Source organism: Oncorhynchus gorbuscha, linkage group LG01 (assembly GCF_021184085.1).
Source record: "Oncorhynchus gorbuscha isolate QuinsamMale2020 ecotype Even-year linkage group LG01, OgorEven_v1.0, whole genome shotgun sequence".
In the NCBI taxonomy this organism is placed as follows: Eukaryota; Metazoa; Chordata; class Actinopteri; order Salmoniformes; family Salmonidae; genus Oncorhynchus; species Oncorhynchus gorbuscha.
Genome location: NC_060173.1, coordinates 1,000,230 through 1,017,206, shown reverse-complemented (window position 1 = coordinate 1,017,206; position 16,977 = coordinate 1,000,230). Strand labels below are relative to the sequence as shown.

Below are 16,977 nucleotides of genomic sequence, written 5' to 3'. Positions count from 1 at the left end.
ATGTGTTGTTGTGATGTGTTGTTGTGTTGTTGTTGTGATGTGTTGTTGTGATGTGTTGTTGTGTTGTTGTTGTGATGTGTTGTTGTTGTGATGTGTTGTTGTGGTGTTGTGCCGTGTTGTTGTGTTGTTGTTGTGATGTGTTGTTGTGTTGTGATGTGTTGTTGTGGTGTGGTGGTGTTGTTGCTGTGATGTGTTGTGATGTGTTGATGTGTTGTTGTGTTGTGATGTGTTGTGATGTGCCGTGTTGTGATGTGTTGTGCCGTGATGTGGTGTTGTGTTGCTGTGTTGTGTGATGTGTTGTGTTGTGATGTGTTGTTGTGATGTGTTGTTGTGATGTGTTGTGATGTGTTGTTGTTGTGTTGTGATGTGATGTTGTGATGTATTGTTATGTGTTGTGATGTGTTGTTGTTGTGATGTGTTGTTGTGTTGTTGTGATGTGTTGTTGTGATGTGCCGTGTTGTTGTGCTGTGATGTGTTGTGGTGGTGTTGTGCCGTGTTGTTGTGGTGGTGTTGTTGTGGTGGTGTTGTTGTGCCGTGTTGTTGTGGTGGTGTTGTTGTGATGTGCTGTGTTGCTGTGTTGTTGTGATGTGATGTGCCGTGTTGTTGTGATGTTGTGCTGTTGTGTTGTGCTGTGTTGCTGTGTTGTTGTGATGATGTGATGTGCCGTGTTGTTGTGATGTTGTGCTGTTGTGTTGTGCTGTGTTGTTGTGTTGCTGTGTTGTTGTGATGATGTGATGTGTTGTTGTGTTGTTGTGATGTGTTGTGGTGGTGTTGTGCCGTGTTGTTGTGGTGGTGTTGTTGTGTTGTGTTGTGATGTTGTTGTGTTGTGCTGTGTTGTTGTGATGTGCTGTATTGTGATGTGTTGTGTTGTTGTGCTGTGTTGTTGTGGGCAGGTGCAGTATGTACTATCCTATGTACTTTACCTCCACAGGTACAGAGCAGCAGAAGAAACTGGTGATTGGTGGAGAGGTGTGCATGTGGGGAGAGTATGTTGATGCTACCAACCTCTCTCCTCGTCTCTGGTAAATAGAAAAGAGTCCCAAATATAACCCTATTCCCTGTATAGTACACTACTGTTGACCAGGGTCCTATAGAACCCTATTCCCTGTATAGTACACTACTTTAGACCAGGGCCCTATAGAACCCTATTCCCTGTATAGTACACTACTGTTGACCAGGGCCCTATAGAACCCTATTCCCTGTATAGTACACTACTGTTGACCAGGGTCCTATAGAACCCTATTCCCTGTATAGTACACTACTTTAGACCAGGGCCCTATAGAACCCTATTCCCTGTATAGTACACTACTGTTGACCAGGGCCCTATAGAACCCTATTCCCTGTATAGTACACTACTGTTGACCAGGGTCCTATAGAACCCTATTCCCTATATAGTACACTACTGTTGACCAGGGTCCTATAGAACCCTATTTCCTATATAGTACACTACTTTAGACCAGAGCCCTATAGAACCGTATTCCCTATATAGTGCACTACTTTAGACCAGGGCCCTATAGAACCATATTCCCTATATAGTACACTACTTCTGACCAGGGCCCCTCGGGACATTTTTTCAAACAGAAATAATAACAGGCAAAAATCTAAATACAGTAACAGAAGGGGTGTGTGTGTGTGTGTGTGTGTGTGTGTGTGTGTGTGTGTGTGTGTGTGTGTGTGTGTGTGTGTGTGTGTGTGTGTGTGTGTGTGTGTGTGTGTGTGTGTGTGTGTGTGTGTGTGTGTGTGTGTGTGTGTGTGTGTGTGTGTGCGCGCAGGCCGAGGGCGAGTGCTGCTGGAGAGCGATTGTGGAGTGATGAGAGGATGACCTCCAGTGTGATCGACGCCTTCCCTCGCCTCGTGGACTTCCGCTGCAGGCTACTGAGGTACAGGGTTATGTTAATATGATGACTCTCCTCTCTAGCCCAGCTAGCCTGTATACGTTTCCCTATTAGACAGCTCTGCAAGCGTTATAATGTCAAACTATATGGTTACACACCAAATGTAGCGTATCTTTATGTACTTCAGTTACTTTAAAGAAATCTAAATGAAAATCTACACTGAACAAAAATATAAACGCAACATGTGAAGTGTTGGTCCCAATGTTTCATGAGTTGAAAAAGTAAAAGATCCCAGAAATGTTCCATACGTTCTAAAAGCTGATTTCTCTCAATTGTTTTGCACAAATGAGTTACATCCCTGTTAGTGAGCATTTCTCCTTTGCCAAGAGAATCAATCCACCTGACTGCTGGCATTTTAAGAAGATTATTAAACAGCATTACACAGGGGCACCTTGTGCTGGGGACAATAAAAGGTCACTCTAAAATGTGCAGTTTTGTCACACAACACAATGCCACAGATGTCTCTGATGCGCCCCTGCCCACTCATGTAAAATCCATGCTCCAAATCCTCTTAGACGCCTCCAGAGGCATCGTTCCTATAGGGGGCACGTGCCTCCTCATTTGTCATGTTAAAAAATGTATTTCAATGTGTTTCTCTGTGATACCACTATCCACCTAGCAATTTTACGAAGTTGTCTTTAGCCCAGTTAGCTAGTGTAACAATATAGCTTCCGTCCCTCTCCTCGCCCCAACCTGGGCCCGAACCAGGGACCCTCTGCATACATCAACAACTATCTCCCACGAAGCATCGTTACCCATCACTCCACAAAAGCCACAGCCCTTGCAGAGCAAAGGGGAACAACTACTTCAATGTCTCAGAGCGAGTGACGTCACTGATTGAAGCGCTATTAGCTAGCCATTTCACATCGGTTACACTAGCCCAGATTGGGAACCTATCTCCCATCCTCATAACTAGATACCAAGAAACCATGTCAGCCTATCAATCAAGTTAGAGTAGCAAGGTTGGTAGACTTTACAAAAGCAAGCAATAACTAATGCACTGAATAAGACTATTCCTTTCAATCCTTTTCACATATTTTAGCATAGATGACGTGAAGCATATTTCATTTCTTTACAAAAGAACCACCAGTCGGGAGGATACAGTCAGCTCAAGAGGTATGGTTAGATATATATATATATATATTTATTTTACTTTGGATTAAGCATAATGATTATGGCTATAGATTGCTGGAAAAAGCTGTTCGGGTGTTCGAAAATGCTACATTCTCCGATTTATGGTTGAGTGGCCTTGCACCCCTGTAGACCTTGCACCCCTGGCCATCCTCACGTTGTGTCCCCTGATATGTTTGGGTACATGATGTCCCTGGGACGTCCAATAAAATCACTCATTACTGCCAGGTGCAGAAGAGGTGGATTTGGCGCATGCGCACTTATTCAATAACAGTACATTATTTGGGTTGTTTGTTCAATTTTATTTAGACCTTTTTTGGAAGTATATACCTGGCGTGACGGCATTAAATAGGTATTTGCTACAGGTATTACATTTGTATTTTGACAATATAATCCTTGCGGAGCTGTGAATTGGGGAAATGCATGCTCCCTACCTGGGCTAGAGAGGAGAGTCGTTATTCATCATGCTAGCTAACTGGGCTAGAGAGGAGAGGCGTTATTCATCATGCTAGCTACCTGGGCTAGAGAGGAGAGTCGTTATTCATCATGCTAGCTAACTGGGCTAGAGAGGAGAGGCGTTATTCATCATGCTAGCTAACTGGGCTAGAGAGAAGAGGCATTATTCATCATGCTAGCTACCTGGGCTAGAGAGAGGCGTTATTCATCATGCTACCTAACTGGGCTAGAGAGGAGAGTCGTTATTCATCATGCTAGCTAACTGGGCTAGAGAGGAGAGTCGTTATTCATCATGCTAGCTAACTGGACTAGAGAGAGGCGTTATTCATCATGCTAGCTACCTGGGCTAGAGAGAGGCGTTATTCATCATGCTAGCTAATTGGGCTAGACAGGAGAGGCGTTATTCATCATGCTAGCTACCTGGGCTAGAGAGGAGAGTCGTTATTCATCATGCTAGCTAACTGGGCTAGAGAGAAGAGGCGTTATTCATCATGCTAGCTACCTGGGCTAGAGAGGAGAGGCGTTATTCATCATGCTAGCTAACTGGGCTAGAGAGAAGAGGCGTTATTCATCATGCTAGCTACCTGGGCTACAGAGGAGAGGTGTTATTCATCCTTTGTCACATGCACCGAATACAACAGCTGTAGACCTTACAGTGAAATGCTTACTTTACAAGCCCTTAACCAACAATGCAGTTTTAAGAAAATATCCCCCAAAAAAGTAAGAGATAAGAATAGCAAATAATTAAAGAGCAGCAGCAGTAAATAACAATAGCGGAGCTATATACAGGGGGTACTGGTACAGATTCAATGTGGAGGTTATATACAGGGGGTACTGGTACAGATTCAATGTGGAGGCTATATACAGGGGGGTACTGGTACAGATTCAATTTGTCAATGTGGAGGCTATACACAGGGGGGTACTGGTACAGATTCAATGTGTCAATGTGGAGGCTATATACAGGGGGTACTGGTACAGATTCAATGTGTCAATGTGGAGGCTATATACAGGGGGGTACTGGTACAGATTCAATTTGTCAATGTGGAGGCTATATACAGGGGGGTACTGGTACAGATTCAATGTGTCAATGTGGAGGCTATATACAGGGGGTACTGGTACAGATTCAATGTGTCAATGTGGAGGCTATATACAGGGGGGTACTGGTACAGATTCAATTTGTCAATGTGGAGGCTATATACAGGGGTTACTGGTACAGATTCAATTTGTCAATGTGGAGGCTATATACAGGGGGGTACTGGTACAGATTCAATTTGTCAATGGGGAGGCTATATACAGGGGTTACTGGTACAGATTCAATTTGTCAATGTGGAGGCTATATACAGGGGGGTACTGGTACAGAGTCAATGTGGAGGCTATATACAGGGGGGTACTGGTACAGATTCAATGTGTCAATGTGGAGGCTATATACAGGGGGTACCAGTACAGAGTCAATGTGGAGGCTATATACAGGGGGTACCGGTACAGGGTCAATGTGGAGGCTATATACAGGGGGTACCAGTACAGAGTCTATGTGCGGGGGCATTGGTTACTCGAGGTAATATGTACATGTAGGTAGAGTTATTAAAGTGACTATGCATGGGGGGGGGGGTGCAAATAGTCTGGGTAGCCATTTGATTAGATGTTCAGGAGTCTTATGTCTTGGGGGTAGAAGCTGTTTAGAAGCCTCTTGGACCTAGACTTGGTGCTCCAGTACCGCTTGCCGTGCGGTAGCAGAGAGAACAGTCTATGACAAGGGTGGCTGGAGTCTGACAATTTTTAGGGCCTTCCTCTGACACATCCTGATATAGAGGTCCTGTATGGCAGGAAGCTTGGCCCCGGTGATATACTTGGCCGTATGCACGACCCTCTGTAGTTCCTTGCAGGCAGAGCAGTTGCCATATCAGGCAGTGATGCACCCATCAGGATGCTCTTGACGGTGCTGTAGAACCTTTTGAGGATCTGAGGACCCATGACAAATCTTTTCAGTCTCCTGAGGGGGAAGGGGTTTTTGTCGTGCCCTCTTCACGACTGTCTTGGTGTTCTTGGACCAAGTTTGTTGGTAATGTGGACACCAAGGAACTTGAAGGGAGAGGTTGTTGTCCTTGGACCACACGTCTCTGACCTCCTCCCTATAGGCTGTCTCGTCGTTGTTGGTGATCAGGCCTACCACTGTGTCATCAGCAAACTTAATGATGGTGTTGGAGTCATGCCTGGTTGTGCAGTTATGAGTGAACAGTGAGTACAGGAGCAGACTGATCACGCACCCATGAGGGGCCCCCGTTTTGAGGATCAGTGTGGCAGATGTGTTGTTACCTACCCTTACCACCTGGGGGCGGCCCGTCAGGAAGTCCAGGATCCAGTTGCAGAGGGAAGTGTTTAGTCCCAGGGCACTATGGTGTTGAATGCTGAGCTGTAGTCAATGAATAGCATTCTCACATAGGTGTTCCTTTTGTCCAGGTGGGAAAGGGTAGTGCGATTGAGATTGCATCATCTGTGGATCTGTTGGTGCCGAATGCAAATTGGACTGGGTCTAGGGTTTCTGGGAGGATGGTATTGATGTGAGCCATGACCAGTGTTTCAAAGCTTTTCATGGCTACAGACGTGAGTGCTACGGGTCCATAGTCATTTAGGCAGGTTACCTTAGTGTTCTTGGGCACAGTACTAGGGCGGTCTGCTTGAAACATGTTGGTATTACAGACTCAGACAGGTAGAGGTTGAAAATGTCAGTGAAGACACTGCCAATTGGTCAGCGCATACTAAGTACACGTCCTGGTAATCCGTCTGGCCCAGCGGCCTTGTAAATGTTGACCTGTTTAAAGATTACTCACATCGGCTGCAGAGTGTGATCAGAGTTGTCCAGAACAGCTGATGCTCTCATGCATGTTTCAGTGTTACTTACCCCCTCGGGCCCCACTCTAGCCACTTCCCCTATCAAAACTGGATGCAGTTTGATTGCCATCTTACGTGAAGATCTAATTAACTAACGTTGCCTCTGCAGGCCCTTGATTTAGCTTGAGGGAGCGAGTGAATAACTTTGATCACTTGTGGGTTCAATGCAAACTGTAGTCACGTGTCGAACTCTGGTGGAAGTGTCCAATTTAATCAACATGGCTACATTTTCGATATGTGAGTCAGAATTATATATTGACTCACATATCACATATTTTTAGCAAAATTATATGCTAAAAATATATATATATAGAGGACATTGATTTTAGCGTTGTCAAATGGGAATCACACTCAAATTGGCTTAGTCTCGTATTGAGGTGTCATTAAAACATAGCTAGCTTCATAAACATATTTTGGGGAATTCTGAAATGTATTGGAATAAGTGACCTAATTATAAAACTAGCTAGCCAGCTATAGGTAACTGTATATAGCTACCTGATAGGAGTGCTAGCTAGCTAACCCTAACCCGAACCCTAGCTACATTAGCCTGCTAGGTACATCAATAGCTTTAAGTTGCTTGTTTTTAAGCTCAACTTCAAGATTTTTGCATATCTGATCAGCATTCTCCCTAGCTTGGGAAAGGGCCATTTTAAGGTACACTCAGATGGGATGATTTAAAAAGTCATTCAAGGGCTGAGGGTTTAGGGCTGTCTACTTTGAGTTGACTGCAGCCGTAGTCTCCTCTGCCCAGACACTGTTTCGGGGTTACGTTACTTTGAGTAAAGTAAGATGTTAATCAAAGTAGGCTACACAAGATGTTTATCAAATGTGTTTAGCCATACAGACACAATACAGTACTAGCTGTTTTGTAATAGTCATTAAGGCAACTAAATCTCCCTTTCCATCTCTTCTCCTCCCTCTCTCCTCTCTCCCTTTCCATCTCTTCTCCTCCCTCTCTCCTCTCTCCCTTTCCATCTCTTCTGCTCCCTCTCTCCTCTCTCCCTTTCCATATCTTCTGCTCCCTCTCTCCTCTCTCCCTTTCCATCTCTTCTGCTCCCTCTCTCCTCTCTCCCTTTCCATCTCTTCTGCCTCCCTCTCTCCTCTCTCCCTTTCCATCTCTTCTGCTCTCTCTCTCCTCTCTCCCTTTCCATCTCTTCTCCTCCCTCTCTCCTCTCTCCCTTTCCATCTCTTCTCCCTCTCTCCTCTCTCTCCCTTTCCATATCTTCTGCTCCCTCTCTCCTCTCTCCCTTTCCATATCTTCTCCCTCTCTCTCCAGGCGCGGTATCCAGGCAGAGCCTCTGTTTGTGGGTCACTGCAGACATGAGTATCAGGGTATCTGAAACATGGCTGGTTGTGTGTCACCAGTCATGGCTTTAAATGGACTTTTCTTCATTGGTACCACAGAAAGTAAGGAGCACAAGACAGAATTTTGGAGCACCAGATGATATATATATTTTTTACTGTGGTAATGAATAACAGTTTTGCAGTTGTATTTTTAAATATAATAAGGGTTGTTTTTAATCACCTGTATAATTATGTTTGCTGTTCCACTTTTGAATAAAATCAATGTTTTGTTTTGTATATCACATTTGTTTGTCCAAAACAAATTACCGATATAAATACTGTATGTTTGCCATTGCACTTTCAAATACAATTATTGAAAGTTGTTTTTATTTTAACGTCTGGCCAACTCTCTAGTAATGTGTTCTACATCATCAAGGAAACAACTGATGATAATTAACAATGATAGGACAGCCATTTGCATTCAGCTGACAGACCATAGGAATGTTGTAACCAGGCAACATGATGATAATTAACAATGATAGGACAACCATTTGCATTCAGCTGACAGACCATAGGAATGTTGTAACCAGGCAACATGATTATAATTAACAATGATAGGACAGGCATCAGCTAACAGACAATAATAATGTAACCAGGGAACAGGCTGACAATTAAGAATGATAGGACAGTGTCGTGGAAATTTCCTCTATTTACCAAATCATGGGAGCAAACCACACACACACACGTCAGAGTTAGTTATAAAAGTCCATCTTTAATTATATGAGCTCTTATCACAATCCTGTGACTCTCAGATAAATTCAGTGTCTCCCCAGTGAATTCTCTGAGAGTCCCCTTACAATGCAACTGAGTTCCTTTAATAGCAAAGACACACATAGTCAGACAGCATAGACATAACTCATCGTTCAGCTCTGTCTCCTTTCATAAACCAAATCCTCCTTATCAACAGGCATATATCAAATTGTCATTTATATACAACCCACTCTAAACACAAACTCCTGGACAAACTCACAGATAGGAGAGTGACCCTACAGGTCAACAAAGAGGGAGCATAGAATGATTCCAGACACTGCAACCCCTCCTTTCCCCACTGGGAAAGGTAGGGAGTATAAGATATGTTTACACATGATGACACTTTGACCTCTCCCCTCTCATGTGGCCCAGGCAACTTAGTCCTGACATAGAACAGATTACTGCCAGTGGCCACCACTATAGTACAACAAAATACATTCTTATGAGAACAGTCATCAGCTAACAGACCATAGGAATGTTGTAGCCAGGCAACATGCTGACAATTAACAATGATAGGACAACCATTTGCATTCAGCTGACAGACAATAATAATGTAACCAGGCAACATGATGATAATTAACAATGATAGGACAACCATTTGCATTCAGCTAACAGACAATAATAATGTAACCAGGCAACATGATGATAATTAACAATGATAGGACAACCATTTGCATTCAGCTGACAGACCATAGGAATGTTGTAACCAGGCAACATGATGATAATTAACAATGATAAGACAACCATTTGCATTCAGCTGACAGACCATAGGAATGTTGTAACCAGGCAACATGATTATAATTAACAATGATAGGACAGTCATCAGCTGACAGACCATAGGAATGTTGTAACCAGGCAACATGATTATAATTAACAATGATAGGACAACCATTTGCATTCAGCTAACAGACAATAATAATGTAACCAGGCAACATGATGATAATTAACAATGATAGGACAACCATTTGCATTCAGCTGACAGACAATAATAATGTAACCAGGCAACATGATGATAATTAACAATGATAAGACAACCATTTGCATTCAGCTGACAGACCATAGGAATGTTGTAACCAGGCAACATGATGATAATTAACAATGATAGGACAACCATTTGCATTCAGCTGACAGACCATAGGAATGTTGTAACCAGGCAACATGATTATAATTAACAATGATAGGACAGTCATCAGCTGACAGACCATAGGAATGTTGTAACCAGGCAACATGATTATAATTAACAATGATAGGACAGTCATCAGCTGACAGACCATAGGAATGTTGTAACCAGGCAACATGATTATAATTAACAATGATAGGACAGTCATCAGCTGACAGACCATAGGAATGTTGTAACCAGGCAACATGATTATAATTAACAATGATAGGACAGGCATCAGCTAACAGACAATAATAATGTTGTAACATGCTGCCTGTCAACTGATACGTGGATTATGTAATACATGTTTAGTCTCCTCTCACAACTACTAATCAATTTCTTAATCTACAATCTAGCTAATTAATCAACTTGCTTTTAGGGTAGAGACATCCCAAGGATCCCTTATAGCACTGTCTTCCTGATGGTGCCAATAAGGTTTGCACAGGACACAACATTTCCATATGTCGGGTTTATTTGTAATCCATTATTTTTCTGAGTGAGTAAAATGGGTGTGAATTTGGTAAAAGCCATCTCCTCGTTGGCAGTAAGTGGTGTTGGATTTCATCAGTAGCTCAGTTAGCTATGCCTGTTGACCGGCTGGGGCTGCCACCTGTTGTCTGTCTAATACGTCTGGTAGGCAGTAGGCCTAGTGGTGTTGCTGTAGTCAGTAGGCCTAGTGGTGTTGCTGTAGTCAGTAGGCCTAGTGGTGTTGCTGTAGTCAGTAGGCCTAGTGGTGTTGCTGTAGTCAGTAGGCCTAGTGGTGTTGCTGTAGTCAGTAGGTCTAGTGGTGTTGCTGTAGTCAGTAGGCCTAGTGGTGTTGCTGTAGTCAGTAGGCCTAGTGGTGTTGCTGTAGTCAGTAGGTCTAGTGGTGTTGCTGTAGTCAGTAGGTCTAGTGGTGTTGCTGTAGTTAGTAGGTCTAGTGGTGTTGCTGTAGTCAGTAGGTCTAGTGGTGTTGCTGTAGTCAGTAGGTCTAGTGGTGTTGCTGTAGTCAGTAGGCCTAGTGGTGTTGCTGTAGTCAGTAGGCCTAGTGGTGTTGCTGTAGTCAGTAGGTCTAGTGGTGTTGCTGTAGTCAGTAGGCCTAGTGGTGTTGCTGTAGTCAGTAGGCCTAGTGGTGTTGCTGTAGTCAGTAGGCCTAGTGGTGTTGCTGTAGTCAGTAGGCCTAGTGGTGTTGCTGTAGTCAGTAGGCCTAAATGGTGTTGCTGTAGTCAAATGTAGGTCTAGTGGTGTTGCTGTAGTCAGTATCTCAAAGGCGTGCTGTAGTCAGTAGGCCTAGTGGCGTTGCTGTAGTCCCCAACAGGCCTAGTGGTGTTGCTGTAGTCAGTAGGTCTAGTGGCGTTGCCATGTCCTCAGTAGGCCTAGTGGTGTTGCTTTCATCAGTAGCCTAGTTAGCTATGCTGTTGTAGGCCTAGTGGCTGCCACCTGTTGTCAGTAGGCCTAGTGGCGTTGCTGGTAGTCAGTAGGCCTAGTGGTGTTGCTGTAGTCAGTAGGCCTAGTGGTGTTGCTGTAGTCAGTAGGCCTAGTGGTGTTGCTGTAGTCAGTAGGCCTAGTGGTGTTGCTGTAGTCAGTAGGCCTAGTGGTGTTGCTGTAGTCAGTAGGCCTAGTGGTGTTGCTGTAGTCAGTAGGCCTAGTGGTGTTGCTGTAGTCAGTAGGCCTAGTGGTGTTGCTGTAGTCAGTAGGTCTAGTGGTGTTGCTGTAGTCAGTAGGTCTAGTGGTGTTGCTGTAGTCAGTAGGTCTAGTGGTGTTGCTGTAGTCAGTAGGCCTAGTGGTGTTGCTGTAGTCAGTAGGTCTAGTGGTGTTGCTGTAGTCAGTAGGCCTAGTGGTGTTGCTGTAGTCAGTAGGCCTAGTGGTGTTGCTGTAGTCAGTAGGCCTAGTGGTGTTGCTGTAGTCAGTAGGCCTAATGGTGTTGCTGTAGTCAGTAGGCCTAGTGGTGTTGCTGTAGTCAGTAAGTCTAGTGGTGTTGCTGTAGTCAGTAGACCTAGTGGTGTTGCTGTAGTCAGTAGGCCTAGTGGTGTTGCTGTAGTCAGTAGGCCTAGTGGTGTTGCTGTAGTCAGTAGGTCTAGTGGTGTTGCTGTAGTCATTAGGTCTAGTGGTGTTGCTGTAGTCAGTAGGTCTAGTGTGACACGTTTCGTCACATGTGCTTTAGAGCCCTGGTACCATACTATCTGATGGTAGTATGGTGGATGGTTAAGTACCAGGGTATCATGGCTGGTTGAGTACCAGGGTATCATGGCTGGTTGAGTACCAGGGTATCATGGCTGGTTGAGTACCAGGGTATCATGGCTGGTTGAGTACCAGGGTATCATGGCTGGTTGAGTACCAGTGTATCATGGCTGGTTGAGTACCAGGGTATCATGGCTGGTTGAGTACCAGGGTATCATGGCAGGTTTTGTATGAAGAGGGTGTGAGGAGAGAACTGTCTGGAAGAGCAGTATTATATGTACTGTGGGACAGGACATTTAGAGCAGTATTATGTGTACTGTGGGATAGGACATTTAGAGCAGTATTATGTGTACTGTGGGACAGGACATTTAGAGCAGTATTATGTGTACTGTGGGACAGGAGATCATTTAGAGCAGTATTATGTGTACTGTGGGACAGGAGATCATTTAGAGCAGTATTATGTGTACTGTGGGACAGGACATTTAGAGCAGTATTATGTGTACTGTGGGACAGGACATTTAGAGCAGTATTATGTGTACTGTGGGACAGGACATTTAGAGCAGTATTATGTGTACTGTGGGACAGGAAGACATTTAGAGCAGTATTATGTTTAGAGCAGTATTATGTGTACTGTGGGACAGGACATTTAGAGCAGTATTATTTGTGGGACAGGAGCATTTAGAGCAGTATTATGTGTACTGTGGGACAGGAGGACATTTAGAGCAGTATTATCTGTACTGTGGGACAGGAGGACATTTAGAGCAGTATTATCTGTACTGTGGGACAGGAGGACATTTAGAGCAGTATTATGTGTACTGTGGGACAGGAGGACATTTAGAGCAGTATTATGTGTACATTTAGAGCAGTATTATCTGTACTGTGGGACAGGACATTTAGAGCAGTATTATGTGTACTGTGGGACAGGAGGACATTTAGAGCAGTATTATGTGTACTGTGGGACAGGAGGACATTTAGAGCAGTATTATGTGTACTGTGGGACAGGAGGACATTTAGAGCAGTATTATCTGTACTGTGGGACAGGAGGACATTTAGAGCAGTATTATGTGTACTGTGGGACAGGAGGACATTTAGAGCAGTATTATGTGTACTGTGGGACAGGACACCTGCCAGTTGGTCCACGCATGCTTTGAGTACACATTAGCAGATATAGCTAGCTAAGATCCATTACTACAGCTAATAGTCAATAACTAACGTTACTAGCTAGCTAGTAACAACAAACATAGTTAACATGATCATGTTACATGGATTTTAGTTGTAAGAGTAAGAAATGGAACATTGCTGTTTTGACTAAAACCAACGTTAGCTTGCGTAACTAGCTACCAAAGCATAATTGGCTAACGTCAGCTACCCAACTTTTGTGGAAAAACGGATAGCTTAGTAGCTAGCTATTCTTACAAGCCTAGTAATATACAGCAAAGGAGACAAGCGGCCATTGATTGTTTTATTTTTTTTCATTGATACAAGTCATTTGTGAGGCCCGCCAGGAGTCTTTCCATGTGAGGGAATGATGCATCACCAAACGAGAGCATGGATTTCCAACAACTCATGGCCAGGCAGAATCAGATGCCGGAATACAACACAGTGTCTGATATGAACCAAAGGCTGGCACATGTAGCTCAACTATTCCAACAGCAGCAGTAGCTACAGCAGAGCATTCCTCCAGTGCATGCACCGTAAAGAGAATATGCTTACTTCGATTTTGACCTTCGCCAGATTAAGATAAGCAGAGTAAGGCGTTTCCATTACTATTGCATAATCTGCCTACTGCCATAATCAGTTCAATATCGAATTATTAGTGTGCATGTAAATGTATTCACTGTAACACAATTCTACATTTTACAATTTTCTCAAGGATTTTGATGCATAATAATTTCTGATACACCACACTGACTCGTCAGGTGCAGCTGGGTATTGGACTGAAATAGAGACATAAATCAGACACCCCAGACGGAGCAACGTAATGGGACATAAAAAAGTAAAGGCTGCGTTGCCAGAGAAAGGTTACTTTCTAAATGTAAACCAATCCTTACATTTTAAATGCAGTACTGAATTTAGAAAAGTTGACACTAGTTCCACAGATTTTAGAGTTTTTTTAGCTTTGAGATTCCACTGTTAAAAACTGTTTGTTTATTGGGCAGAATAATCCACATTTTCTTATGTCTCCCAGCAAGAAACCAAATAATGTCACTTTAACAGAAAGGGGAACTAACAGAGTCACTGACAAACAAAACCGGTGGGGTTTTAGAAGGGGTTCAGGGTGTCCACGGAAAGTTCCAGCAACATTAACTGGAACCTAAAACACACCCACCATGAACGGCCACTAAATTTGCCCACTAAGAGGCAAACAAAAGAAAAGCCTACAAGACTACTAAAGGTGTTGACCCTCCACATCTAGAGACAACTAAAGGAGATGACCCTCCACATCTATCCAGACAACTAAAGGTGTTGACCCTCCACATCTATCCAGACAACTAAAGGAGATGACCCTCCACATCTATCCAGACAACTAAAGGAGATGACCCTCCACATCTATCCAGACAACTAAAGGAGATGACCCTCCACATCTATCCAGACAACTAAAGGTGTTGACCCTCCACATCTATCCAGACAACTAAAGGAGATGACCCTCCACATCTATCCAGACAACTAAAGGTGTTGACCCTCCACATCTATCCAGACAACTAAAGGAGATGACCCTCCACATCTATCCAGACAACTAAAGGAGATGACCCTCCACATCTATCCAGACAACTAAAGTGGCTAGTGATATATTTACATCATTTCCCATCAATTCCCATTATTAAAGTGGCTGGAGTTGGGTCAGTGTCAATGACAGTGTGTTGGCAGCAGCCACTCAATGTTAGTGGTGGCTGTTTAACAGTCTGATGGCCTTGAGATAGAAGCTGTTTTTCAGTCTCTCGGTCCCAGCTTTGATGCACCTGTACTGACCTCGCCTTCTGGATGATAGCGGGGTGAACAGGCAGTGGTTCGGGTGGTTGATGTCCTTGATGATCTTTATGGCCTTCCTGTAACATCGGGTGGTGTAGGTGTCCTGGAGGGCAGGTAGTTTGCCCCTGGTGATGCTTGTGCAGACCTTACTACCCTCTGGAGAGCCTTACGGTTGATGGCGGAGCAGACAACGTACCAGGCGGTGATACAGCCCGCCAGGATGCTATCGATTGTGCATCTGTAAAGTTTGTTGAGTGCTTTTGGTGACGAGCCAAATTTCTTCAGCCTCCTGAGACAACTAAGAGGCGCTGTTGATCCTTCTTCACATCTGTCAGTGTGAGTGGACCAACTTAAAACTTGCTACCCTCTCCACTACTCTCCACTACTGTTCCATCGATGTGGATAGGGGGGTGTTCCCTCTGCTGTTTCCTGAAGTCCACAATCATCTCCTTAGTTTTGTTGACGTTGAGTGTGAGGTTATTTTCCTGACACCACACTCCGAGGGCCCTCACCTCCTCCCTGTAGGCCGTCTCGTCGTTGTTGGTAATCAAGCCTACCACTGTTGTGTCGTCCGCAAACTTGATGATTGAGTTGGAGGCGTGCGTGGCCACGCAGTCGTGGGTGAACAGGGAGTACAGGAGAGGGCTCAGAACGCACTCTTGTGGGGCCCCGTGTTGAGGATCAGCGGGGAGGAGATGTTGTGCCTACCCTCACCACCTGGGGCGGCCCGAGGAAGTCCAGTACCCAGTTGCTAACTAACCATAGTTCAAGCTCGAGATTGATGACGAGTTGGAGGGTACTAATATGTACATGGTGTTGAATGCCGAGCTGTAGTCGATGAACAGCATTCTCACATAGGTATTCCTCTTGTCCAGGTGGGTTAGGGCAGTGTGCAGTGTGGTTGAGATTGCATCGTCTGTGGACCTATTTGGGCGGTAAGCAAATTGGAGTGGGTCTAGGGTGTCAGGTAGGCTGGAGGTGATATGGTCCTTGACTAGTCTCTCAAAGCACTTCATGATGACGGAAGTGAGTGCTACGGGGCGGTAGTCGTTTTTTTAGCTCAGTTACCTTAGCTTTCTTGGGAACAGGAACAATGGTGGCCCTCTTGAAGCATGTGGGAACAGCAGACTGGTATAGGGATTGATTGAATATGTCCGTAAACACACCGGCCAGCTGGTCTGCGCATGCTCTGAGGACGCGGCTGGGGATGCCGTCTGGGCCTGCAGCCTTGCGGGGTTAACACGTTTAAATGTCTTACTCACCTCGGCTGCAGTGAAGGAGAGACCACATGTTTTCGTTGCAGGCCGTGTCAGTGGCACTGTATTGTCCTCAAAGCGGGCAAAAAAGTTATTTAGTCTGCCTGGGAGCAAGACATCCTGGTCCGTGACTGGGCTGGGTTTCTTCTTGTAGTCCGTGATTGACTGTAGACCCTGCCACATGCCTCTTGTGTCTGAGCCATTGAATTGAGATTCCACTTTGTCTCTGTACTGACGCTTAGCTTGTTTAATAGCCTTGCGGAGGGAATAGCTGCACTGTTTGTATTCGGTCATGCTGCCTTAATATAATAATAATATATGCCATTTAGCAGACGCTTTTATCCAAAGCGACTTACCCTGATTAAAATGTTGCCTTGCCCTGACACCTTGCCCTGATTAAAAGCAGTGGTTCGCGCTTTCAGTTTCACGCGAATGCTGCCATCAATCCACGGTTTCTGGTTAGGGAATGTTTTTATCGTTGCTATGGGAACGACATCTTCAACGCACGTTCTAATGAACTCGCACACCGAATCAGCGTATTCGTCAATATTTTTATCTGACGCAATACGAAACATGTCCCAGTCCACGTATCCCTTGCCAGTTAGTGGGACGACACTCATGGGGGTGTTCACTGAAAGTTGAATAGCAACAACAACTGGGACCTAAAGGACGCCCACCATGAGCTGGGACCTATAGGACGCCCACCATGAGCTGGGACCTAAAAGAAACCAACCATTAACTGGGACCTAAAGGACGCCCACCATGAGCTGGGACCTAAAGGACGCCCACCATGAGCTGGGACCTAAAGGACGCCCACCATGAGCTGGGACCTATAGGACGCCCACCATGAACTGGGACCTATAGGACGCCCACCATGAGCTGGGACCTATAGGACGCCCACCATGAGCTGGGACCTAAAAGAAACCAACCATTAACTGGGACCTAAAGGACGCCCACCATGAGCTGG

General features: G+C 44.7%; 1 protein-coding gene across 1 annotated transcript in view; it reads left to right on the top strand.

The window, feature by feature from the left end:
- hexa (hexosaminidase A (alpha polypeptide)) overlaps positions 1-7,952 on the top strand; it is a 60,607-nt gene extending 52,655 nt beyond the window's left edge. Inside the window, exons 13-15 of the mRNA XM_046342797.1 lie at positions 932-1,022; positions 1,773-1,880; positions 7,648-7,952. Coding sequence (XP_046198753.1) covers positions 932-1,022; positions 1,773-1,880; positions 7,648-7,711 — 263 coding nt within the window. The 3' untranslated portion in view covers positions 7,712-7,952. The remainder of the gene's footprint in view (positions 1-931; positions 1,023-1,772; positions 1,881-7,647) is intronic.
- Positions 7,953-16,977: the final 9,025 nt, after the last annotated feature.